Source organism: Melanotaenia boesemani, chromosome 20 (genome assembly GCF_017639745.1).
Source record: "Melanotaenia boesemani isolate fMelBoe1 chromosome 20, fMelBoe1.pri, whole genome shotgun sequence".
Lineage (NCBI taxonomy): Eukaryota > Metazoa > Chordata > Actinopteri > Atheriniformes > Melanotaeniidae > Melanotaenia > Melanotaenia boesemani.
In genome coordinates this window covers 1,172,217-1,199,015 of record NC_055701.1, presented here as the reverse complement: position 1 = coordinate 1,199,015, position 26,799 = coordinate 1,172,217, and the positions used below count along the sequence as shown (strand labels likewise).

General features: G+C 42.8%; 1 protein-coding gene across 9 annotated transcripts in view; it reads right to left on the bottom strand.

Moving 5' to 3' along the window:
- The window catches only part of nrxn3a (neurexin 3a), a 232,971-nt gene that overhangs the window by 112,280 nt on the left and 93,892 nt on the right, over positions 1-26,799 (bottom strand). For all 9 annotated transcript variants that reach the window (XR_006008733.1, XR_006008734.1, XM_041972295.1 and 6 more), the window contains exons 7-9: positions 22,609-22,770; positions 1,247-1,540; positions 969-1,116 (exon numbers count right to left, since the gene is read on the bottom strand). Coding sequence is in view for 7 of the 9 variants with exons in the window: in XM_041972295.1 (XP_041828229.1) it covers positions 969-1,116; positions 1,247-1,540; positions 22,609-22,770 (604 nt within the window). In the remaining 2 variants the exon portion in view is untranslated. The remainder of the gene's footprint in view (positions 1-968; positions 1,117-1,246; positions 1,541-22,608; positions 22,771-26,799) is intronic.

Here is a 26,799-nt window from a genome sequence, read left to right as displayed (position 1 = left end):
CTGCCAGTGGAGATTAAACTTAAAGAAAAATGGCAGACATGTGGCCACTCAATCAGCTGATTCATTTTTTTCTACAAACTGGGGGGTTGGCTCTAAGACTCGTCCACATGTCAACATGTGAGAATCTGAACTGGAAAACCAGTTTTAGAAAGTAGATCGTGTTCAGAGGCTCCATAAAGCTGCAAAATGCTTCAAACTTTCCTTCCTGATAAATCTTCTAGCAGGTCTGGCTTGGTGACCCTAATCCATCCTTTACTCCTGCTGCTATAGGCGGAGGTTGCTGCAGGACATCCCATGATGCACTGGGCTCCTCTCTGCTGGAGGACGTCCCATGATGCACTGGGCTCTTCTCTGCTGGGCGACATCCCATGATGCACCGGGCTCCTCTCTGCTGGAGGACGTCCCATGATGCACTGGGCTCCTCTCTGCTGGAGGACGTCCCATGATGCACTGGGCTCCTCTCTGCTCTCTTTACTCTCCATGTAGAAACATCTGACGTTGTTGTTCATACATTTGTGTTTCTCTTCTTCTTTCTTATCAGGAAACCATGGATTAGAGTTCTGCTGCTGGTTGACCCTTATTTCCTGTCCTCTACACCCTCAACCAGTCCAGGAAGATGGCAATCCTTCCCAGTTTTGGACCTGGTGGAGGTTTTCCCTCTTGTTTCTGCTTCTGATGGAGGTTTTCCTTCCTCATCCTGCTTCAGGTGGAGGTTTTCTCCCTAGTTCTGGTTTCCTTAGCTAGCTAATTATTTTATTAACTGATTTATATGAACACAGTTATATAAACTGGACTAATGTTGTTCGTATAACAGATTTGTTTTAATTGGACTACAGTGAACTGGAGTGAACTGGTCAAAGTCTGGTAAAGTGTCTTCAGATGACCTTTTTGTTTATTGGTCCTGTATGAATAAAGCTGAAGAGAAATTAAATTATTTTCTAACATTTACTGAGGTAACGTTGACTGACCTGAGCGTCCGTCCCTCTGGATGTCCACATGATACCAGTTTCCATCGTTAACTTTATTCTGGGTGGCCTTCACCTTGATGGTTCCTGAGCCCATGTCCAACAGCAAGTACAAGTTTCCATCCAACAGCTCCACTGCAAAGAAATCCACCTGAGTAGGAGAAGCAGAGGTTAGGTTAGTGTTCTCAGTATTCCATAAGAGGTCTGCAGAATCTGCCCTACAGACCTCCATCGGAATGATCCCAGACAACAAATCAGAAATTTTGAAGTTCTGAACCAACCTTGGTGTTCTTCTGGCTGCGGGCGGCATCTTTACGCTCCTGCAGTTTGCCGTGCGTGAAGAGGATGAGGCCGTTGGGTTCGATGGTGCGGAAATCAAAGGAGATTGATCCCATCCGTTTGGTGTTCCACTTGGGGAGGCTGATGTAGGCCTCAGGGGTCTCAAAAGAAATGGGGTCCAGGGTGGCCACATTCTCACACTTGTAGGACACCTCACCCTGGATCTTCATCTTTGAGTCCAGGATCCGAGCCATTCTGGACAACTCAAGCCGGATGTCGTTGTTTTTATATACCACCTGGAAGGAGACAGGGATGGTTTGGTTACTGGTCACAAAGAAATAAAGATTTAATGGAGCTTTTTATTTTTGTTATTAATTGTGCAAAGTCTGGATAATACATCATTATCTACACTGCAAAAAAGAGCAATAAGAACTTTCCATAACACTGGTTACAAAGTTTATACAAATAATCTTTTCTCCATCCATCCATCCATCCATCCATCCATTCATCCATCCATCCCTCCATCCATCGTCTGCCGCTTATCTGGAGTCGGGTTGCGGGGGTAGCTGCCTAAACAGTGAAACCCAGATTTCCCTCTCCCCGGCCACATTCGCCACCTCCTCCGGGGGGATCCCGAGGCATTCCCAGGCACGTCCTGGGTCTTCCCTGGGGTCCCTCCAGGACGTGCCTGGAATACCTCACCAAGGAGGCATCCTAACCAGATGCCCGAGCCACCTCATCTGGTTCCTCTGTGTGTGGAGGAGCAGTGAATCTACTCTGAGCCTCTCCTGGATCATCAAGCTTATCACCCTATCTTTAAGTGAGAGCCCCGCCACCCTGCAGAGAAAATTTATTTTGGCTGCTTTTATTTGCGATGTGCTTGTTGTTTCGGTCACTACCCACAGCTGGTGACCAAAGGTGAGGGTAGGAACGTAGATCGACCGGTAAATTGAGAGCTTTGTCTTTTGGCTCAGCTCCTTCTTCACCACGACAGACCGATGCAGAGTCCACATCACTGCAGACGCCACACCGATCCGCCTGTCGATGTCCATCGGACAGCTCATACAAGGGGGTACAAGCTGTCCGGTCCCTGAACTCCCGGAGCACCCCCCACAGAAGTCCCCGGGGAGACAGGGTTGAACACCTTCTCCATGTCCACATGTAGATTGGTTGATCAAACTCCTGTGCCCCCTCCAAGACCCTGAAGATAAAGCTGGTCCATTGTTCCATGACCAGGACGAAAACCACACTGCTCCTCCTCAATCCGAGGTTTGACTATCCAACTGACCCTCCTCTCCAGCACCCCTGAATAGACCTTACCAGGGAGGCTGAGGAGTGTGACCCTCCTGTAATTGAAGCACACCCTCCGGTCCCCCTTTTTGAACTGGGGGACCACCGCCCCAGTCTGCCAGTCCAGGGGAACTGTCCCCGATGTCCACGCAATGCTGCAGAGGCGTGTCAGCCAAGACAGCCTTACAGAATCTAGAGCCTTAAGGAACTCCAGGTAGACCTCATCCATTCCTGGGGCCCTGCCACCAAGGAGCTTTTGAACCACTAAGGAGCTTTTTAACCACCTCAGTGACCTCAGCCCCAGAGATAGGAGAGCCCAAGACCAGACCCCCCATCCCCACTGTACAATGTTTTGACGGAACACTGCTTCCCCCTGCTGAGCCGCCGGATGGTGGGCCCCATGATATGAAAAACAATAGAGGCAGGTTTCCCTTGCCCCGACATGGGTCACAGAGGCCCCCTCTGGTGCACCTCGTGGTCAGGCCTTTGCCCATGGGGCCCGGTCAGGCTCAACCTCAGGGACTCCCTCATTCTGCTGTGGAGGAGTTTGGAGAGGCCATGGAGACTGATTGCCAGACAGCTTTGAGAAGATACTCATAATGATCTGTTGAGCCGCACATTGTCTGGTCCCTCCCCTAGAGACCTGTTGCCATGGGTGACCCCACCAGGGGCATAAAGCCCCCGACAACATAGCTCCTAGGCTCTTCAGGAAACACAAACTCCTCTATCACGGTAAGGTGGCAACTCAAGGAGGAAAATCCACCTTTCTTATGAAATATTAAAATTTACAGATCTTAGCTAATGCTATCCAGTGTTAGCCAACGCTATCCAGTGTTAGTTAACACTGTCCACTGTTTGCCAACACTGTCCAGTATTAGCCAACGTTGTCCAGTGTTAGCTAACGCTGTCTAGTGTTAGCCAACAATGTCCACTGTTTGCCAACGCTGTCCAGTATTAGCCAACGTTATCCAGTGTTAGCTAACGCTGTCCAGTGTTAGCCAACAGTGTCCACTGTTTGCCAACGCTGTCCACTGTTTGCCAACGCTGTCCTGTATCAGCCAATGCTGTCCATTGTTAGCTAACACTGTCCAGTATTAGCCAAAGCTGTCCATTGTTTGCCAACGCTGTCCATTGTTAGCTAACACTTTCCAGTATTAGCCAAAGCTGTCCACTTTTTGCCAATGCTGTCCATTGTTAGCCAACGCTGTCCAGTATTAGCCAACATTGTCCAGTGTTAGCTAACGCTATCCAGTGTTAGCTAACACTGTCCACTGTTTGCCAACGCTGTCCAGTATTAGCCAACATTGTACAGTGTTAGCTAACGCTGTCCACTGTTAGTTAACACTGTCCGCTGTTTTCCAACGCTGTCCAGTATTAGTATTATCCAACGCTGCTCATTGTTAGCTAACACTGTCCAGTATTAGCCAAAGCTGTCCACTGTTAGCCAACGCTGTCCATTGTTAGCCAACAAGGTCCATTGTTAGCGAATGCTGTCCAGTAATAGCCAACACTGTCCATTGTTAGCCGATGCTGTCCAGTGTTACAAAAACAATAATAAATAAATAATAAGGAGACACAGATGCAGAAAAAAATCTGTCTGGTGGCCCTTAAATAACTTCTAATTTAAGTTTATTAAATAAATAAATGGTTTTTAAAAGATTAATATAAATTATCATCATCACAAATGATCTGTTTCACCAAGACTTATGTTACATCTGGAAATCTGGTTCTCATATCTGCTCCATCATAGTTCACGGACACATCAGGCCCAGGTCCTCACTCCAAACACTGAACTAAATCCAGACATTCAGGCTCAGTGAGCTGAAAGACGCCGTCAGAAACATTACCTGCAGACATCTGAACATTTCCAACAAAACCACCGGATTTCTATCAGAGCAGCAGATTTTCTTAGTCTGAGACAAACACTGAAGAAGAATGAAGCCCAGTGAAATAAAGAAAGACAGTTCCTGTATGATCATCCTACAAATCTTCCTCTCTGCCTCAGACCAAACCAGGCGTCTGAAACGGAAGTCAGACTCTGATTCTCTCTTCAGCTCCTCCTCTGTCTGCTTCTGTCTGAATGTTGTCCTGAAATGTCTCGTTACTGGACGAGCTGGAATGTGGTCAAGTTGTGCAGCGGATGGCAGGGCTGAATTTAAGGGGAGCTATGGGGAGCTTGGCTCCCCTGAAAGGTAAAGGAGCTCCCCTAAAGACATTCAGCTGAGGGGGAGCCCTAAAAATAGTTCACTTTTCAGTTATATTTCAGTTTTCAATAAGGTCCATGGTGTTTCTTGAACAGAATAGCATTACTTTGTCATTTATTTACTTTGTTAATTAAATCTTCCAAACACTGATGCGTTCTGTGCTTCAGCACCATGGACAGCAGCACGGCTGCCTCCAAACTACGACCTGATCCGCTTCCTTCTCGGGTTCTTAAAGAACCTTTATGAATGAATTAATTAATTTTTATTGTTATTGCACAACAATTACATCAATAACCATTGGCAGTGAAATTCTTAGATCCCAGGTTCTCCTAACAAAGCTAAAAGAATATAAACCACATGGAAATAGTCAAACACAAAAAGCAAGAATACTACAAATAAGTTATACAGTAAAATATATAATAGGCAATAAGATGATATTATATTTTTACTATGGACCACGAGTGCGCAATAAAGAAATACTACTACTACTACTATGTTATGTTATTATTTAAAGGCGGCGTTGCTGCTGACAGCATTAGAAGTCTGATGGCCTGCTGTATGAAGCTGTCCCTGAGCTGGTGGGACAGGCTTGAATGCTCCTACACCACTGGGTGTAGAGGTCCTCCATGGATGTCCATGTGTCTAATTAAGCTGCATGAAATAGTGAGGGGTTTTTTTCTTGGTTTTTTTTTGTTTTTTTTGCAGTAACCATATTTTTATTTGCACCACGTGCAGTAATCTGTATGCGTGTGCATGCTCAGATGTAAGACTCCCGACAGCCCTGGCGGAAGGTCGGAGAACACATCTACTATGTATTTATAAATGTAATTAGGACTAGTGATCAAACATATTAGTGTACATTTTCATTTAAATACCAGTAATTTCCATCTTATAGGCAGAAAGATGGACTAAAACACATAAAACATGGACAACATGTAACTTAACACATTTAAATGAAATAGTTGCAGATTAGAAATGCATCTAGTTAAGAATGTGTGTAAGAATCTCCAGTCATAACACAACAATTCCCAGAATAATCCCAGCATGCCGGGAAGCAACAAGTTTGGTGTTCCACGTGGTGGGGCGTTGTCGTGTGTTTGAAAACAAATAATAACTAGAAGTTTAATCCAGGATTTCAGGCTCTGAATGAAGGAACATTTCCCTAAACTTCTTTTTTCCTTTGGGAACATTGACGTCCTGGAGATTTGGGAGTTGTTTTTTATGAATAAAGGGCTGGATGGTGGAAGTGCTCGTCTACTCACTGCTTAAAATGAGGTGTGTCTGCGAACGTGGACATGATGAGGTCTTCTATCCGTGATTTCACTTAGACACCTGAGGTCCGTGCCTCCCTTGTCTCTGACATGATGATGAGAACATACAAACGCTGAACTCATTGGTATGTTTGGCAGTTTTTTCTGCTCTTGGAGACATCGCAGTATGAAGCCGTGAAAGCCAAGTGGTCCTGGTTTTGTTTCCTGTGGACCTTCAGCTGTTTTAGTATCTCAGCAGGCTTCGCGACTTAATGAAGAGCAACGGCTCATCTCATTTAAACGATGATGCAGCTGCTCCAGGAGACATTCCTTCATATTTACCAGCATGTGACCTGTCTTTACTGACCCCCCAAGTTAACGCAAATCTCCCGTTTGATCCTCAGAAATCCAATCTTTAGACTTAAACTGATGGGTAATTTAAAACACTGCAGTCAAAGGCTGAATTAAAAAGCTTTTATGTCTTCTGGTGTAGACTTCTGTAATGCAGGTTTTATTTCTGAAGCCTTTGATGCAGCTGTGGAAGACGCCGCTCATTACCCGCCTCTGAAAATGGAGCTCAGGAGTTTAAACGCTTTTCTTGCTTCTTCATGCAGCGCACATCCCTGGAAGGCTCCTGAACTTTACCCCACACAAAGCTCAGTCCTCTGGATTCTGGTTTCGACGAGCGCAGAGCAGAACCTGGAGCCGAATGTTTCTACTTCCTACCAGCTGGCTTTTTTTAAGATTCCAGAAGATTCCACCATCAGTTGCATTTTCCCAGCTGCTTTCTGCAGCATCCGTCAGAGGGGGCGGGGCTTGTATGCTGCATCGGCCACCGGGGCGATCAATAGATAAAGATCAATAAAAACCATCCATGTGAGACAATGATGATGGTGAAAATAATTTTAAATTTGCTTTATTTGTCTTAGTTAAATATTCATTTTGCAAAGTAGATCTTTTTAATGAGGTTATTTAGTCAACAGAATAGGAAAAATATTAATGTTTCTTTTCTTATTCAGATAAATTAATTATTAATTATTAATTTATTTAAATGTGTCTGCATTTCGTTGTATTTACTATTTTAATTAATATATTTCCAACGTGTACATTTTAGGATATTATGTTAAATGTATGATAATATATTTAATAATAAATCAATTAATTTAGTGAGATTGACATGTTTATTTAATCAGTTTTAATCATATTATTATTATTAATATTATTATTTATTTATTTATTTTTGGGTTTGGTCTTTTAAATATACTTTAATATCTAATTTAGTAATATTTTAAATAAAAAATAGAAATTTAGATCTTTTTGTGTAATTAATTTTGATTTTGAACTTTTCATGTTTGGTGTTCATTTACTTTTTTTTTTTTTTCTTTTACCATTTGTTCCATTTGTCTTTTTCTTTTCTTTCCTTTGTTTTTAATTTTTTTAATGATCCATGTTCAGCACAGCGAGGAAGTTACTGAAAATGATTTAAAATGATTCATGTTTGTAATGATGTATATTTATTTCCTGTGATTAGAAAGATTATTAGTTCTAAATGAATATAGTAGAAAAATCTTTCACACAGGACAGAAAATAATCCTCCTGCTTTAAATAAATGCACAATAAATATTTGTTTTCTTTGCACATTTAAATATCAAATACTGGAATAAAAAAATGCTGATACTTAAAAACTATATTCCACCATTTTCAATGATTAATACAAAATTAGTTTTTGTTCTTCCTGACTGTGAATAATCTATAATTTAACCAAAACTAGGAAATAATAACCGGAGTTCTTCATCATCACCGTCTGTCAGGGGAAGATCTGCTGAAACCCTGAGGGTGGAGCAGAGTATCAGCCTCCATCTTCACTCTGAGAAAGACACAGCTTCTTATCTGAGCCAGCGTCCGTCCATCGATGGGAAGCAGATGATGGAGGGAGCCATCTTTCACCACAGCAGCCTGAACGCTGTAGTAACGATGGGAGGACGGAGGCTTGCAGGGGGATGTGTGTGGAAATTGAAATCTACTCGAGTGGAAAATTGAAGGCCTTTTTTCTCCAATTCTCTGGGCAGAAAAACAAACACAACCTCTCCTCCATTTGTTTCTGTGTTGATATGAAGGTCTGCCGTGGACCTGGTCCTGGCTCTGCAGCAAGACGGCCGGACTCAGATTATCCATAATCCACCAGAGAGCTGACAGTTAATCAGCTCATCCCGAGGCGCTCAGGACACAAACGGCCCGTCTCCTCCAGCCTGAACTCTTCCTATTCTCCTCTCGCTCCATCAACCCAAATATTGAATTTCTCCAGCTGTTTCTTCGCGGCTAAAATATCACCTGAGATTAGACACAACGAGTCTGGGAAAAAGTGGCCATGCAGAGCTGATGCATCAGCCTCCTCCATCAGCTAATAAACCACATCCTCTGAGCTGGAAAAGGCCGCATCCACAGATGTGATGCAGCCCAATGGCCCCAAAACCAGCAGCAGCCGACGTCATCATGATCATCTTCATCAGCCCACTGTCGGAGCAGTTCTGTGGTTCATGTCAGAGAAATTTAGCTCAACTTAGATTAAATCAGAGCACCGGCTTACAGCCTGTGTCAGTTAAATCACAGCAATCTACACCCTCGTCCTCTTCATCGGGACCAGCTTCTAGTACCGGGTCGTCCTCTTCATCAGGACCAGCTTCTAGTACCGGGTCGTCCTCTTCATCAGGACCAGCTTCTAGTACAGGGTCGTCCTCTTCATCAGGACCAGCTTCTAGTACAGGGTCGTCCTCTTCATCAGGACCATCTTCTAGTACCGGGTCGTCCTCTTCATCAGGACCATCTTCTAGTACCGGGTCGTCCTCTTCATCAGGACCATCTTCTAGTACCGGGTCGTCCTCTTCATCAGGACCGCCTTCTAGTTCAGCTCAGTTCGTATTGTGAGGTTCTGGTAAATAAAAAGTCCAATATATTTTTATATATTTTTAGCTTATTAAACATTTTTATCATCAACATTAGTTCCCTCATTTTATTAAGAAAAGAAAAGAAAAAAAAAGAAAAGAAAACCAATAAAATGACAAAAATGATTAACTTTGATATATTAGCTTTGTCTCTTTTCCTTAAACTGCTGTAGTTTCACCAAACCAAAACAACGAAATGCTGAGACACACACACACACACACCCACCCACACACACACACACACACACACACACACACACACACACACACACCTGTCCATACGTTTATTGTACACACACCTGCTGATAAAGGACAGTAAAACTATTTTTAAACAGAAAGGTGTTTGGAGTGGAGTCGCAGGGGAGTGGTGGTGTGTGCGTGTGTGTGTGTGTGTGGGTGGGTGTGTGTGTGTGTGTGTTGGGGTGGGGGTGTAGCTGACAGGTTGATAAGTCACTTTCAGGCTGCTGCCACCTCTGAACAATAAGAGCAGAACGGCCTCTGAACGTGTGCAGGTTTGGTTTATCAGTGCGATGCAGATGCAGGTTAACATGAGAATGAAGCAGGAAACCAAACATCAACACACACACGTGCATGCACACACACACACACAAACACACACACACACACACACACAGACACACACACACACACCCATAGTGGTAGGACAGATGGTTGAGTGAAAGCCAAAATGTTTGACAATGGTCGGATGAAAGAAATCCATCACTGCATTATCTCCTTCACCAGGCTCCTACGACGCATCATTTCACACACACACACACACATACACACACACACACACACACACACACACACACACAGCATTATCGGTGTGTGTGAACGAGCACTGTAACACAATATGACGGAGGCTTGAAATAAACGAAGACTCCCAGCCAGCAGAGATTCTGGTGTTATCACTCAGTCAGAAAACCCTCCACACACGTTCCTCCTCAGGGACGAGCTGCACGTCGGCCTGCTGGGAGCCTCCATCACCTCAGAAAATTCTGTTTCACTACATAAAATCTGCATCATCTGTGTATCATTTCAATCAGGTGTGTGTGAAGGAATCCATGTAATCCTCATGTCGACACACTCAGCACCTCAGTGTTGATGCTCCTCTCGTAGTATTAGTGGTCACATGGTTCTGACACGCGACGCTCAGAGCTCTGCAGTGCTCGCTCTTGTCCACAAGGTGGCAGGATTTCCTTTACAGAGCAAAAGACACCAGCTGAACAAATGATGGTGCTTTTATACACTCAGTCTACTTATCGCCTGTTCAGCTTCCACTTAACAGAAATATCTAACCAGCCAATCACACGGCAGCATGTAGACGTGGTGAAGACGACCTGCTGAAGATCAAGCTGAGCATCAGAATGAGGAAGAAAGAGGATTTACGAGACTTTGAACGTGGCATGGTTGTTTGTCTGAGTATTTACTGGGATTTCCACCCACAACCATCTCCAGGGTTTCCAGAGATGGTCTGAAGAAGAGAAAACATCCAGAGCAGCAGTTGTCTGGACCAGGATGCAGCAGAAGACACACCGGGTGCCTCCTGCCAGCTAAGAACAGGAAACTGAGGCTACAATTCACACACACTCACCAACACTGGACAATAGAAGATGGAGAAACGTTGCTGGTCTGATGAGTCTCCATTTCATCCACATTCAGATGCTCGGCTCAGAATCTGCTGGAAACATCATGAAAACATGGATCCATCCTGCCTTGGATCAACGCTTCAGGCTGCTGCTGGTGTAATGGTGGGGGGAGATTTTCTTGGTCCACTTTGGGCCCCTTAGTACCAACGTGTCCTGGTTTAACCAGCACAGCCTACCTGAGTATTGTTGCTGACCATGTCCATCCCTTTATGACCACAGTGGAGCATCTTCTGATGCTACTTCCAGCAGGATAATGCACCATGTCACAAAGCTCAGATCATCTCCACCTGCTTTCTAGAACATGACGATGAGTTCACTGGACTCCAACGGCCTCCACAGCCACCAGATCTCAGTCCAGTAGAGCAGCTTTGGGATGTGGTGGAACGGGAGATTCTCATCATGGATGCAGCCGACAAACCTGCAGCAACTGTGTGATGCTGTCATGTTAATATGGAGAAAACCTCTGAGGAAGGTTTCCACCACCTGCTTCATCTATCACACCAGGATTAAAAAGGTCCGACCCGGTACTAGAAGGTGGACCTGATGAAGAGGACGACCTGGTACTAGAAGGTGGTCCTGATGAAGAGGACGACCTGGTACTAGAAGGTGGACCTGATGAAGAGGACGACCCGGTACTAGAAGGTGGTCCTGATGAAGAGGACGACCTGGTACTAGAAGGTAGTGCTGATGAAGAGGACGACCCGGTACTAGAAGGTGGACCTGATGAAGAGGACGACCCGGTACTAGAAGGTGGTCCTGATGAAGAGGACGACCCGGTACTAGAAGGTGGACCTGATGAAGAGGACGACCCGGTACTAGAAGGTGGACCTGATGAAGAGGACGACCCGGTACTAGAAGGTGGACCTGATGAAGAGGACGACCCGGTACTAGAAGGTGGTCCTGATGAAGAGGACGAACCCGGTACTAGAAGGTGGACCTGATGAAGAGGACGACCCGGTACTAGAAGGTGGACCTGATGAAGAGGACGACCCGGTACTAGAAGGTGGACCTGATGAAGAGGACGACCCGGTACTAGAAGGTGGTCCTGATGAAGAGGACGCCCCGGTACTAGAAGGAGGACCTGATGAAGAGGACGACCCGGTACTAGAAGGTGGACCTGATGAAGAGGACGACCCGGTACTAGAAGGTGGACCTGATGAAGAGGACGACCCGGTACTAGAAGGTGGTCCTGATGAAGAGGACGAGGGTGTAGATTACTGAGATTTAATTGACACAGGCTGTAAGCCGGTGCTCTGATTTAATCTAAGTTGAGCTAAATTTCTCTTACATGAACCACAGAACTGCTCCGACAGTGAGGCAGGTTCTGGTTCTGGTTCTGGGTTTTACCTCCGCACTGAGAAAACTCCTGCAGTTCCTCCAGAACCAGCTGCAGATTTAACAGCAGTTATAAAACCTTCCTGTCAGAATAAAGCTTGAGACTCTTTTACTGGTCCTCAAGGTTCTTAACGGTCTTGGTTCTGAGTGTTTATCGGACCTGCTTTATATAACGAGTGAAGAGGGATTTCACGGCTGGTCTTCAGTTTCTACCCAACTTAAAGTGAACTTAAAGGTGTTTTCTCGTTTATCTGCAGCATTAAAACATTTTGCTGAAGCCAGAAAACAGAGATGAACTTGTTTCTTTTCCTTTCAGGAGGAAGTTGATTCATCCAGAAGTCTGAACGTGGATGAATCTTCAGGGAGCAGTTCTGCTGCTTTCAGTGACGCCCGGAGCGCTACACAACGCTGATCAGGGAACAAAAAGCAACACAAGTAGCCCCTGAAGGTGTAAGGTAATTACTGTACCTCGTTCCCAAGGTTCAGTTCAGTCAATACAGTTATTGATCCGCTGCAAAGGGCTGCTGAGGCCTCCTCACTAAAACACACAGCAAGCCGGGTTTATCCATGTAAAATAAATTCATACATGATAAATTAAGACAAAATGACCAGAATCTGCTGCATGAATTTAGTCCTGGTGGTTTCCAGACTCGTCCCTGATGCTCCTCCATGGTGCCCCAGCACGCTGCTGGATCGAAGCATCTCCCCGACAGCGAATTTAAACGTGGTGAGGGAACAACGAGGAGATGCTGCAGATGGAGTAAAACAGCCTTTGTGTTTCTTTTTGGCTGCAGTCGGTGGCGCAGTCAGGAGCCTCGGTGTGAGCGCTGGATGGAGGTGTAATGACAACGACAATTACAGCAATTATGTGTTATTGTAGGCCATTATGTATTTTGTAGGTTTTTCAGAGTAGGCTTCCTTTGTAATTGCTGGTTATGAAAGGCAGAATAATCACGGGCCAGCCAGCCGAAGGAGCTACCAAGGGCAACCGGTGCCTGGTGCCATGGTAACAAAACATTTATCCATAATGCTGCTCACTGGATGGCGAGGACAAGAGCATTGGCAGCAGGCAAATTAGGCCTAATGGTGGGGAGTGGAGGACGGGAAGGTGCTCGGCAGCAGACTGGGGGGGAGCTGGTGGGTGCTGCAGATGTGTGGGTGGGTGGGTGGGACTGGGAGGAGGGCACAGTCTGTCTGCATGAACACATGTGTGTGCAAAATACATGATGCATAAAGAGGAAAATAGTGCCGACCTGCGGCTTATCAGTGGTGAGAAAGAGACTCAGATTTCTGGAAGTAAACATCAGCCAAGGTGTGACGAGGATGGCCACCAAACCACCATCCCATAATTTAACTCTGAAGCCTGCAGGCCAGTATTCCTGGTTCAAATTAATCTAAACCACTCTGTGGCAGCTTTTAATTCCAGTATAAACCAGTCTGTAACAGCTTTTAATCCCAGTATAAACCAGTCTGTATCATCTCTTAATCCCAGCATAAACCAGTCTGTATCATCTTTTAATCCCAGAATAAACCAGTCTGTATCATCTTTTAATCCCAGTATAAACCAGTCTGTATCATCTTTTAATCCCAGTATAAACCAGTCTGTAGCAGCATTTAATCCCAGTATAAACCAGTCTGTAGCAGCTTTTAATCCCAGTATAAACCAGTCTGTATCATCTCTTAATCCCAGTATAAACCAGTCTGTATCATCTTTTAATCCCAGTATAAACCAGTCTGTATCATCTTTTAATCCCAGTATAAACCAGTCTGTAGTAGCTTTTAATCCCAGTATAAACCAATCTGTAGCAGCTTTTAATCCCAGTATAAACCAGTGTGTAGCAGCTTTTAATCCCAGTATAAACCAGTCTGTAACAGCTTTTAATCCCAGTATAAACCAGTCTGTAGTAGCTTTTAATCCCAGTATAAACCAGTCTGTAGCAGCTTTTAATCCCAGTATAAACCAGTCTGTAACAGCTTTTAATCCCAGTATAAACCAGTCTGTAACAGCATTTAATCCCAGTATAAACCAGTCTGTAGTAGCTTTTAATCCCAGTATAAACCAGTCTGTAGCAGCTTTTAATCCCAATATAAACCAGTCTGTATCATCTTTTAATCCCAGTATAAACCAGTCTGTAGTAGCTTTTAATCCAGTCTGTAGTAGCTTTTAATCCCAATATAAACCAGTCTGTATCATCTTTTGATCCCAGTATAAACCAGTCTGTAGCAGCGTTTAATCCCAGTATAAACCAGTCTGTAGCAGCGTTTAATCCCAGCATAAACCAGTCTGTAACAGCTTTTAATCCCAGTATAAACCAGTCTGTAGCAGTGTTTAATCCCAGTATAAACCAGTCTGTAACAGCTTTTAATCCCAGTATAAACCAGTCTGTAGTAGCTTTTAATCCCAGTATAAACCAGTCTGTAGCAGCTTTTAATCCCAGTAAAAACCAGTCTGTAGCAGCTTTTAATCCCAGAATAAACCAGTCTGTAGCAGCTTTTAATCCCAGTATAAACCAGTCTGTAACAGCTTTTAATTACAGTATAAACCAGTCTGTAGCAGCTTTTAATCCCAGTATAAACCAGTCTGTATCATCTTTTAATCCCAGTATGAACCAGTCTGTAGCAGCTTTTAATCCCAGAATAAACCAGTCTGTAGCAGCGTTTAATCCCAGTATAAACCAGTCTGTAGCAGCTTTTAATCCCAGTATAAACCAGTCTGTAGCAGCTCTTAATCCCAGTATAAACCAGTCTGTAGCAGCTTTTAATCCCAGAATAAACCAGTCTGTAGCAGCGTTTAATCCCAGTATAAACCAGTCTGTATCATCTCTTAATCCCAGAATAAACCAGTCTGTATCATCATTTAATCCCAGTATAAACCAGTCTGTATCATCTTTTAATCCCAGTATAAACCAGTCTGTAGCAGCATTTAATCCCAGTATAAACCAGTCTGTAGCAGCGTTTAATCCCAGTATAAACCAGTCTGTAGCAGCTTTTAATCCCAGTATAAACCAGTCTGTATCATCTCTTAATCCCAGCATAAACCAGTCTGTATCATCTTTTAATCCCAGAATAAACCAGTCTGTATCATCTTTTAATCCCAGTATAAACCAGTCTGTATCATCTTTTAATCCCAGTATAAACCAGTCTGTAGAAGCTTTTAATCCCAGTATAAACCAGTCTGTAGCAGCTTTTAATCCCAGTATAAACCAGTCTTTAACAGCTTTTAATCCCAGTGTAAACCAGTCTGTAGCAGCATTTAATCCCAGTATAAACCAGTCTGTAGAAGCTTTTAATCCCAGTATAAACCAGTCTGTAGCAGCTTTTAATCCCAGTATAAACCAGTCTGTAGCAGCTTTTAATCCCAGTATAAACCAGTCTGTAACAGCTTTTAATCCCAGTATAAACCAGTCTGTAGCAGCATTTAATCCCAGTATAAACCAGTCTGTAGAAGCTTTTAATCCCAGTATAAACCAGTCTGTAGCAGTGTTTAATCCCAGTATAAACCAGTGTGTAACAGCTTTTAATCCCAGTATAAACCAGTCTGTAGTAGCTTTTAATCCCAGTATAAACCAGTGTGTAGCAACTTTTAATCCCAGTATAAACCAGTCTGTAGCAGCTTTTAATCCCAGTAAAAACCAGTCTGTAGCAGCTTTTAATCCCAGAATAAACCAGTCTGTAGCAGCTTTTAATCCCAGTATAAACCAGTCTGTAACAGCTTTTAATTACAGTATAAACCAGTCTGTAGCAGCTTTTAATCCCAGTATAAACCAGTCTGTATCATCTTTTAATCCCAGTATGAACCAGTCTGTAGCAGCTTTTAATCCCAGAATAAACCAGTCTGTAGCAGCGTTTAATCCCAGTATAAACCAGTCTGTAGCAGCTTTTAATCCCAGTATAAACCAGTCTGTAGCAGCTTTTAATCCCAGTATAAACCAGTCTGTAGCAGCTCTTAATCCCAGTATAAACCAGTCTGTAGCAGCTTTTAATCCCAGAATAAACCAGTCTGTAGCAGCGTTTAATCCCAGTATAAACCAGTCTGTATCATCTTTTAATCCCAGAATAAACCAGTCTGTATCATCATTTAATCCCAGTATAAACCAGTCTGTATCATCTTTTAATCCCAGTATAAACCAGTCTGTAGCAGCATTTAATCCCAGTATAAACCAGTCTGTAGCAGCGTTTAATCCCAGTATAAACCAGTCTGTAGCAGCTTTTAATCCCAGTATAAACCAGTCTGTATCATCTCTTAATCCCAGCATAAACCAGTCTGTATCATCTTTTAATCCCAGAATAAACCAGTCTGTATCATCTTTTAATCCCAGTATAAACCAGTCTGTATCATCTTTTAATCCCAGTATAAACCAGTCTGTAGAAGCTTTTAATCCCAGTATAAACCAGTCTGTAGCAGCTTTTAATCCCAGTATAAACCAGTCTTTAACAGCTTTTAATCCCAGTATAAACCAGTCTGTAGCAGCATTTAATCCCAGTATAAACCAGTCTGTAGAAGCTTTTAATCCCAGTATAAACCAGTCTGTAGCAGCTTTTAATCCCAGTATAAACCAGTCTGTAGCAGCTTTTAATCCCAGTATAAACCAGTCTGTAACAGCTTTTAATCCCAGTATAAACCAGTCTGTAGCAGCATTTAATCCCAGTATAAACCAGTCTGTAGAAGCTTTTAATCCCAGTATAAACCAGTCTGTAGCAGCTTTTAATCCCAGTATAAACCAGTCTTTAACAGCTTTTAATCCCAGTATAAACCAGTCTGTAGCAGCATTTAATCCCAGTATAAACCAGTCTGTAGAAGCTTTTAATCCCAGTATAAACCAGTCTGTAGCAGCTTTTAATCCCAGTATAAACCAGTCTGTAGCAGCTTTTAATCCCAGTATAAACCAGTCTGTAACATCTCTTAATCCCAGCATAAACCAGTCTGTATCATCTTTTAATCCCAGTATAAACCAGTCTGTATCATCTTTTAATCCCAGTATAAACCAGTCTGTAGCATCTTTTAATCCCAGTATAAACCAGTCTGTAGCAGCATTTAATCCCAGTATAAACCAGTCTGTAGCAGCTTTTAATCCCAGTATAAACCAGTCTGTATCATCTCTTAATCCCAGTATAAACCAGTCTGTATCATCTTTTAATCCCAGTATAAAGCAGTCTGTAGAAGCTTTTAATCCCAGTATAAACCAGTCTGTAGCAGCTTTTAATCCCAGAATAAACCAGTCTGTAGCAGCATTTAATTCCAGTATGAACCAGTCTGTAGAAGCTTTTAATCCCAGTATAAACCAGTCTGTAGCAGCTTTTAATCCCAGTATAAACCAGTCTGTAACAGCTTTTAATCCCAGTATAAACCAGTCTGTAGCAGCATTTAATCCCAGTATAAACCAGTCTGTAGAAGCTTTTAATCCCAGTATAAACCAGTCTGTAGCAGCTTTTAATCCCAGTATAAACCAGTCTGTAGCAGCTTTTAATCCCAGTATAAACCAGTCTGTAACATCTTTTAATCCCAGTATAAACCAGTCTGTAGCAGATTGGGAGGTAAAATGATGTAAAATGAATGTATGAATAGATGTAGCAGCATAAAGGTCGACGAGAAGAAGAACGAACAAGGTGTCAGGAACCAAATCCTAAAGGTGATGATCAGGCTCCGCCTCTAAAGACAAGTTGGCCAATGAGAAGTCTGAAGGTTATGACCATTTCTGCCAAACCAGAAAACAGATTTCTGCTTGCGACGCCTTCGTTCTTCAGTAGTCGGCTACTAACTGGATATTTCCAGGCCAACATGTAAAAGAGCAGCACCCAGACCGTCTGTGGGTACACATGACAACATGGCTGAGCCTGAACTCCAACCCTCTGCATTAAATCTGAAGAACTTCAGCTTCTCCACAGGCTCATGAATACAGCTCAGAAAATCCTGCATTAACCAGGAGAGGAACCAGTTTTCTTCTTCGTTAGTTGTGACAAACGTGGTCATGAAGATGCATGGGTAAAGGTTTCATGATGGCAGCCTCTGAATCGTAATGTAATGGCATCATGACGTGGCTGCGTAGTGCCACCTCCACTGGACATGTTAGAGCTCGGTTTTCACAGATCTGGAAACAAACAGGTTGTCCTGGTCAACCTTCTCCTTCATAACCGTGTGTGTGTGTGTGTTGGCCTCCTGGAGACCGGCGGGAAATACACGTCTCCAGGTCCATGTTAATGAGCCGGGGCGCATGAAAATGTCTTACTCTCTCATCTGTGTATGACATCACTGTTTACTTCTGACCGCCTCTTGCAAAACAAGGACGGAAACCTAACGTGGACGCTTGAGTGTGCACGTCTCTAGTGAGGTGGATGTGTAAGTCCGTGCATACACTTGACAGGAGTGGGTGGTGCAGAGAAACAGGCCCAGCATGGCACAGAGCAGGAAGTAGGCCAGAGGGGGATTAAATGGCTGCTGCGCCACTTCCTTCATCTCCCTGCAGCCATATGATGGAGTGTGTGTGTGGGTGTGTGTGTGTTGTACTGAAAGCCGAGCCCCTGTGGTCACCGTGCACTTGACTGGCTCCAGTTAAATGCTATGATATGACATCATCAGCTTGAGGGAACAATGTATTTATTTGTGTGTGTGTGTGTGTGTGTGTGTGTGTGTGTGTGTGTGTGTGTGTGTGTGTGTGTGTGTGTGTGTGTGTGTGTGTTGCATCAGTGAGGTAACTCTTACATCCTCGATATGTGAGGACACAACATGCTATAAAAGTTCTGTTTACAAGCTGCTGAGGGAGCAGTTAATAAAGAGTTTTTGTCGTCCAGGTTTCTGTTCTGCAAACTTTTACAGTAAATTATCCTCAAACTGGATCAGAAGAAGAAAGAAAACACAAAGAAAACACACACCTCATCTCTAAATGTTGTGGTAGGAAAATAAAAATTCTGTTTCATACCAGATTTAAATGTAAAAAGCAGAGTAATGAGCACATCCATCTGCTGAATGATGGCTTGTGACAGCCGACTGGAACTCAGTCGTCGAGTCGCTCAGCGAGCCAATCAGAGGGCAGGTGGGCGGGGTCAGTCGCTTCAATTACTCTCACCACAACAAACGTCGACTGGGAATCATTTCAGGATCACCTCTGATCTTCATTCCTCACATTCAAAATGCATATAAAAAGTCTTCAAATCATTCAAACTTCAAAAGTTTTTCTATTAACAGAAAATTTTTACATCCAAATGTTTGTATCAGCTTATTAAATTGAACTGGTATGCTCATTAACCTGGACATAAAACAAATATTAATATATTAAACTATTTTTAATCTATTTATATTTAATTCCATCCAGAATAAACCATTTTCCATAGTTTAAATTTAAATTTAATATTTTACATTTATTTTCATTTAATTCCATATTTAATAAATATTTTACTATTTTAACTCATTTAAACATCAATGAAAAACAAAAATTTATTACATTTGATTCTGTCTGGAAAAAAATAATATTAAAGCTGTCAAGTGATTACAATTTTTATCAGATTAATCCCAGCTTACAAATTAATTAAGCACAATTAATCACTATTAATCCTGATTACTGATTAATCATGATTAATTATTAATCAGGATTAATGCTTAATCATGACTATCCTTAAAAATTTTTTTACTGTATTTTATCAACAGAAAGAGCCAATACTTTGGTTTTTCTTTGCTTTCTTACATCAGTTGATCACTTTAGTTGTAATAATTAGTTCAATATTACATGAAATCAAGACCTTATAAAAATATCTCATCGGTGACCCTTTTCCTGGTCAGGGTGCCTACCTGGCCCCCCATCAGAACTTTTCTAGACCCGCCCCTGCACAGCTAAAATATAAACCCTGTCTACCACCTGTCAGCTTCTGTGTTAGAGAAGGTCCTGCTCTGGTTTTATCTCAGACCCTGGTCATCTCTCCACGTTCAGGTCCCTACATGATCAGACCTGAGTCTCCAACATCTGCACAGCAGCAACGATCTGGAGAAGACGTCTCCTGCTTCCTCCAGCTGTTTAACTGAACCTGATCATCTTCATGGCTGCTTGATGGCTGGTAGATTTTACAGCTGTTTCTACAGCAACCCTCATTAATACTGAGAAGTTCTATCTAATAACATCTAACTGTCATCAGCATGTTTCATTCTTCAGCTCCACGTGACGGTAACGTGGATCTAACAGACATGAGACCGATAAATGTAGCTTGCTGTTGCTAGCGTGTCCAAAAACAGTACTGGGGTAAATATGTGACGTGTGAACCAAGAACCGCTGGTTTCCTCCGTCTCAGCTGATCCATAAACAAACACAACAAGAGAGAAAAGTCGATCAGCTGATCACCGACAGCCGTCATGAATCACAAGGAGGAGGAGGAGGAGGCTGTGCTGGGCAGACACAGAGACGACCGGAATGGCTGCGTTTCTGCAAACATCTTCATCCCCTACAGGTGTGACGCCCCCAAACCACCTGTAGACACCTCCATCTGTCGCTGTCATAATGACGGATGCTGCGCATGCGCTAAAAATTTCAATGCATTTAATGACATAAATTAGTTATTTCCAGCCCCAATAAATACATTATTAGTTATAATTAATGTTTAAATATATTTTATTTACGTTTAGTTCCAGCTGGAATAAAATAACTTTGTTTCTAAAAGATTAAATTTATAAAATTTTATTAAATTCATTAAATTAAATTCATAAACATACATATATGTATGTATATATAAATATATGTATATAAATATGTGTGCGTGTGTGTGTGTATTAACTGCTAAAACATTTCAATTTCCTTCTGGGATAAACGATAAATATAAATAAATTCTTTTACATTTAATTTATTTTTTTTATGTATTAATTTCTAATAAACGTACTTACATTTTATTTCTTACAAAATAAAATACACTTTGTTTGAATAAAAAAAATTTACATTTGATTCCACCTGGAATTAATAAATAGTTTAAAAACATTTTAATTATAATCTACATTTAAATATATTAAATTTAATTCCATGTGGAATAAATTCATTTAGTTTACAAACAAATTTTAAAATGTATAATAAACGTATTAATTTACTCACATTTGATTCTATTTGAAACAAATAAATATATATATATATAATTATATATAATTTCTCATTTTAAAATGTATTTATCTTGAATTCCTTCTGGAACAAATAAATCTTTAAAGTTTATGATACATGTTGAAATTCATTTACAATAAATTCTGCGTGAAATAAATAGATTTTTATCATATAAACACTGAAGAGTCTTTTAGTTGCTTTAAAAAGCTAAAAAAAAATTGTGTGTGTGTTAAAAGATTACCTTTTATTGTCTAGACTGCTGCTTGCTTTCAGTCATTTTAATAATTATTTACATGATTTCATATTTTACATTTTGTCCTTCCTGGTGCTCCTGCAGGCCGCATGAGGCTTTAATGTTTTACGTAAAGCACTTCCACTCGTTTTCCACACGAAACCAACTGACTGAAATCTTCAGATGAAAGTTGACCTGATTTTTGTTCATTAAAAGGAGGTTTGATAAAAGACTTTATTCTTTATTTATTTGAATTATTTTTACGTAACCAGTCTAAGCCCAGGATGTCTCGGCTGGTCCTGCAGGCTTTCTGTGGGTCCAGACTCCAACACAGAGCCTGAAATGAAAGGGGTCCATCAATCTGGATCAGGTGTGCTGGAGTAGGAAACATCTAAAACCTGCAGGGCCGTGGACTGGAGGACCAGGACTGAGATCACACCCAGTCTGTGAGGGTTTCTTGGGTCTGAGGGTAAACTGAACGATGAACTGTTGGAACCGAGTTCGATTCCCAAACCTTCATCCTCCACACGGCACCGTTAACACCAGTCGAAACTGTCCTTGTGCTCTCCTCGGTTCAGGAACCTTCTGAGACTACCGGACAGGTGAGACAGGTACAGGCTGCCAGACAGGTGAGACGGGTACTGGCAGGTACAGGCTACCAGACAGGTGATACCAGACAGGTGAGACGGGTACAGGCTACCAGACAGGTGAGACGGGTACAGGCTACCAGACAGGTGAGACGGGTACTGGCTACCAGACAGGTGAGACAGGTACAGGCTACCAGACAGGTGAGACGGGTACTGGCTACCAGATAGGTGAGACGGGTACTGGCTACCAGACAGGTGAGACAGGTACAGGCTACCAGACAGGTGAGACAGGTACTGGCTACCAGACAGGTGAGACGGGTACTGGCTACCAGACAGGTGATACCAGACAGGTGAGACAGGTACAGGCTACCAGACAGGTGAGACGGGTACTGGCTACCAGACAGACAGGTGAGACGGGTACAGGCTACCAGACAGGTGAGACAGGTACAGGCTACCAGACAGGTGAGACGGGTCTCTGTTCTAAGAAAACCACCTGCAGCTTGTCTTCATTCTGTTTGCTTCAGAATTAAAATCTCAAACTAAAAGCTTGATGCTGCCATCAGAGCTGCTTATTTCTTACCACACACACACACACACACACACACACACACACACACAGCCAGGCTTTATTTATGACCTGTGCGCATGCTTCACTGCTGCTCTGCGACAGGAAAAGTTGCTGGTCGCAGCAGCTTCGTGTCAGACTGGTCCACACGATGGTGAAAATGTTGGAAGGATGTCCTTCGTCTACCTCGCTGCCGCGTTCTTTAATAAAGCCAGTTTCCTCTGGCTCCTCTTCCTCACCTCTTTCAGACAGCCCATGAAGTTGTTGCTGACTGGAGATCCGGGCAGGTCGGCTGTGCTGGGGCTTCCGCCCACGTAGAAGAAGTCGTCTGAGCCCAGCATGGTGTAGTCCTCCTGGGTGTAGCCGGTGGTGGTCAGGATCCCATCCACTGATATTGTAACCTGATGAAGACCGAGAAAAGGGAAGATTTTTAGATTCCACAGGTGGACGCTGGATGAAAGTGCTGATCAGAGCTTAGTGGAGGCTTGGGAAGTTCAAAACATCTGATGAGGTTTTAGTCTGTCATCAATCACACTAAGAAAATGTAACATAAGACCCACCGTCAGTGGATCTACAACCCATATTCCCAAAATCTGAGTAAAGCATAAATAAAAGCAGAATCTCATCAACATCTTTTATTCCCTGTAGAAGATAAACAACATGTCAGATTCTTCTCTGCATGATGGAGCTTTAACCTGCATTTGTGGGTTTCAGGGTGAACTGTGTTCACAGACAGTGGTTTCTGGAAGTCTTCCTGAGTCCATGCAGTGGTTTTAAGTAGAGAATCATGTCTGCTTTTAATACAGAAGATCACCAGCATGCAGCCTTGTCCCATGCACACAGAGATTCCTCCTGATTCTCTGAATCTTCTGATGATGTTTTTACACTGTAAATCTTCAAAGTCTGAGGAACATTTTTCTGAAATTGTTCCAACTTTTTCCAGACGTGTCGCTGCATCAGATTCACTATCAGCTCATATTTTCATCACATGGTGAAACAACTCAGTTTCATCTTCTGACGTGTTGTTAATCTTCTACTGGGAATAAAATATGAGCAGATTCTGGTTTTATTTACAGCTTACACACCGTCCCAACATGTTTAGAACTGCGTTGTAAAATCAAAGGAATGAAGGATGTAAAGTAATAAACAAACTGGGTGTTTTTTTAATAGTGGAAGAAAATAAACTAATGAACATAACAGAGCATGCAGGAGGCAACAGAAAACACAACAGATGCAAACATGCAGAAAACAGAATAACAAACCCACACTGCAGGACAGGAAACCAAAAAAACATGGACACAACAGAAGAAAGTTGCCTCAACATCTGTTTAATCATCTCAAAAATGATGTGGTCAGGGTTAAAGATCACATAACTTCCATTAAAAAAGATGCTCTAATCCCTAAACCAGTGTTTCTCGCTCCAGGTGCCTCATGCACAAAACTGTACGTAGCAAAGCAAACTACAGGCGGCGTCCACAGGGGGAAAGGAAATACGGCGCACAAAAACTTTAAGATTTAAAGCGCGCACACGCACATCCTCCACCTGTTTCTATTTATAAACCAGAATCAACTCTAAAGCGGCGCAGGTGAGGGAACACATTGCCCCGCCCACAAGGTGGCTATAAATGGTCAGCTGGACGCCTGTAATACATATTTATCACATCATTTCCATGGTGGCTCAGGAGGGAAAAAGAGGGAAGAAGTGGAATTTTCCGGGTTTGAGACAGAGATCCTGATGGAGCACGTTGGAAATGTAAAAATGTTTAACTGGTGGACACGGCGTGGACGGCAGGTGGAGATGCTGTCATCACAGTGTCAGAAGGGAAGACACGCCAGAGTCGGAACGTACAGGGGAGCTAAGGGGAGCTTGGCTCCCCTGAAAGGCAGAGGAGCTCCCCTGAAGAGATTCAGCTGATACTTTAGGGGGAGCCCTAAAAATCTTCCAAATGACGCGGATGATCCGTTGTGTTTCCTTCAGCGCCGTGGACAGCAGCGTTGTTTGTTGTGTGCTGTGAGCGTCCACACAACCACCTGATGTGCTTCTTTTTGTGGTTGAAGAGCTCTCCAACGCTGTTTCTGTTTAAACAAGCTGCATACAGTGGTTCTTTTTAATAGTAACCACATTTTTGACCGCGCTACGTGCACTAATATAAATGCGTGCGCATGTGACGTGTGAAGTCGCGGCGCACATGTGAAAATAAGGCTCCCCCGAAAGCCCCAGTGTAATTCAGCCCTGAGAGCATCCGTCTGCCATGCAGGAGATGGAAGTTCGGATTCCACAGGGGCAGCCATGTAGGGGAAAAAAACGTGTTAAGTACATTCTAGATGTTTATGATGACTCTCTGTAACCGTGGCAACACCAATAAACTTGTACTGTTTTAGGGTTTTTGATGGTCAATGTGGGCTGGTTCATATAAAGAGAGGCAGGAATGAGGGTGAGGGTCTGATTAGATCCGTGTTAGATCTTGCACACAAACATTTTTGCGTTTGTTGTGGGACTTCTGGGATTTTCCACAATATTACAAACAATAAATATTAAGCAGGATACAACTAACATGAAGCTGATTTAACAATAAATCTGACAGACTCTAAAAACAGAGACTGAGCAACAGACTAAACAGTCCGTGGACAGGGTTCAGTTAAAATACGATGAACTCAGTCCTGCTACAACGCAAACTTATCCAGCTGCTTTAAGACTGAAGCAGGAAGTGTGCTGGGCCACGTGTGTGCACGTTGGGGAGGAGGTGGTGGAGGTGGAGGCTATTCTGTGTGTTCATATCACACCAGTAAAATTAAACATGAGTGGATGATGAAGGACAGAGTGGCTGGAAAAGTGAAGCAAACTGAAAGCTGGAAAGTCTCGTCAGGGAGAAGTCAGAAAGCAGGAGGAGGAGGAGTTAACGGCAAACTGAGGAATAATAAGAATGATATCTACCATACAGTGGAGTTTGTTTACCAAGTCAGGTCCGATGCCTGTTTGCTTTAAAGAAAGGTGGGATGGGGTGGGTTAGACGTGAATCTACATGACTGAACAGTAGGTTTGTTCAAACATAAAACAACAACATGTGGAAAGAAACATCTGTACACAGACAAGGAGGGAGGGAGAGAAATAAATCATGAAACGCTGCGATTGATGGAGACAAAGCTGAAAATGATTTGGTTTCCTACAAAAAGAAACATTTACTCAAAATCAGAAAAATAAAAGTCAAAATCTTTCAGCGAGCCTTTTTTCTAACAGCATGACTCAGCATTTCTGTCGGAGAATAGCAACGCATCAACGGGGACAAAGTAAATGCCTGAAACAGAAACGCATGGCCCTGCAGGACGAGCACGGCTGGAGGGGAGCCGTCCGGCTGGAGCTCGGCTCCCCAGAGACATTCAGCTGGTTCTACAACAACAGTCCACTTTCAAGTCACAGTTAATCTTTCCATATGGTTCCTGTTGTTCCTGAAAGCAGGGACGCACCATTTTTAGTACAAGTAGTACTTGCCAATACTGAGTACCAGTATGAGTACTAATAAATCCCATCAGAGGTCACTGGTAAGGAGGTAGGACCAGAGCGTTGGCTGGACGACCAGGTGGTTAACGGCGTGATACATCAGATGGGTCATCCTGCAGCCGTGCTCTAAATCTGTGATCCCCAGTCCCGGCCCTGAAAGCCCACCATCCTGCAGGTTTTACATGTTTCCCTGCTGCAACACACCTGATTCACATTAGATGGATCTCTCCTCCAGGGGGTCTTGAGGACCGGAGTTGGGGATCCCTCAGGGATCAGTCTGAGAGCGCGGATCATCCCTGCTGTAAATGTAAGAACTTTCAGAATCTTCATAAAAACGTGTTTTTCTTTGGATGCGGTTCACCGCTGTGACAAGGCGCGTCCAAAATCCGCTTCTCTCGCAGAAATTATGTCCAATTCAGACGTTTTCAATAAACCTTTGAGAGGTAAAAACGCAACGATTCCACAGATTAATCTCTGCATTAACACGTTAATGGTGACAGTCCTACGATGCAGGTGTCTCTCGTGAATGTGGACAGCAGCATTGTTTATTTGTTTGTTGTTTACCACATTTCCTTTGTCATTTTACGTTTTAATGTTTGCTTGCTGGAGCTTTGCTTATTGTTTTCTGTAAGAAAGGAGTCATTTTTAATCCCCTAATTGTACTGTATAAATCAAGTTTAAGTGATAGATGGACGGGTGATGATGGGGTAAAAAAACTGGACAACACTGAAGAGATGATGCTCCAAACAGGCTGTGTTAAATTAAACAGATGATATATAAAATATATCAGTCTGGCACAGTTTATAGATTTAATGGAGCTTAATGGAAAGTTTTACATTTTTTATGAGTCATTTGAACATCAAGTTATTTATTGAGCCATTTGTCTATTTCTGTATTTATTTCTAATTTTGGCCGTTTCGGTCTTCCATAC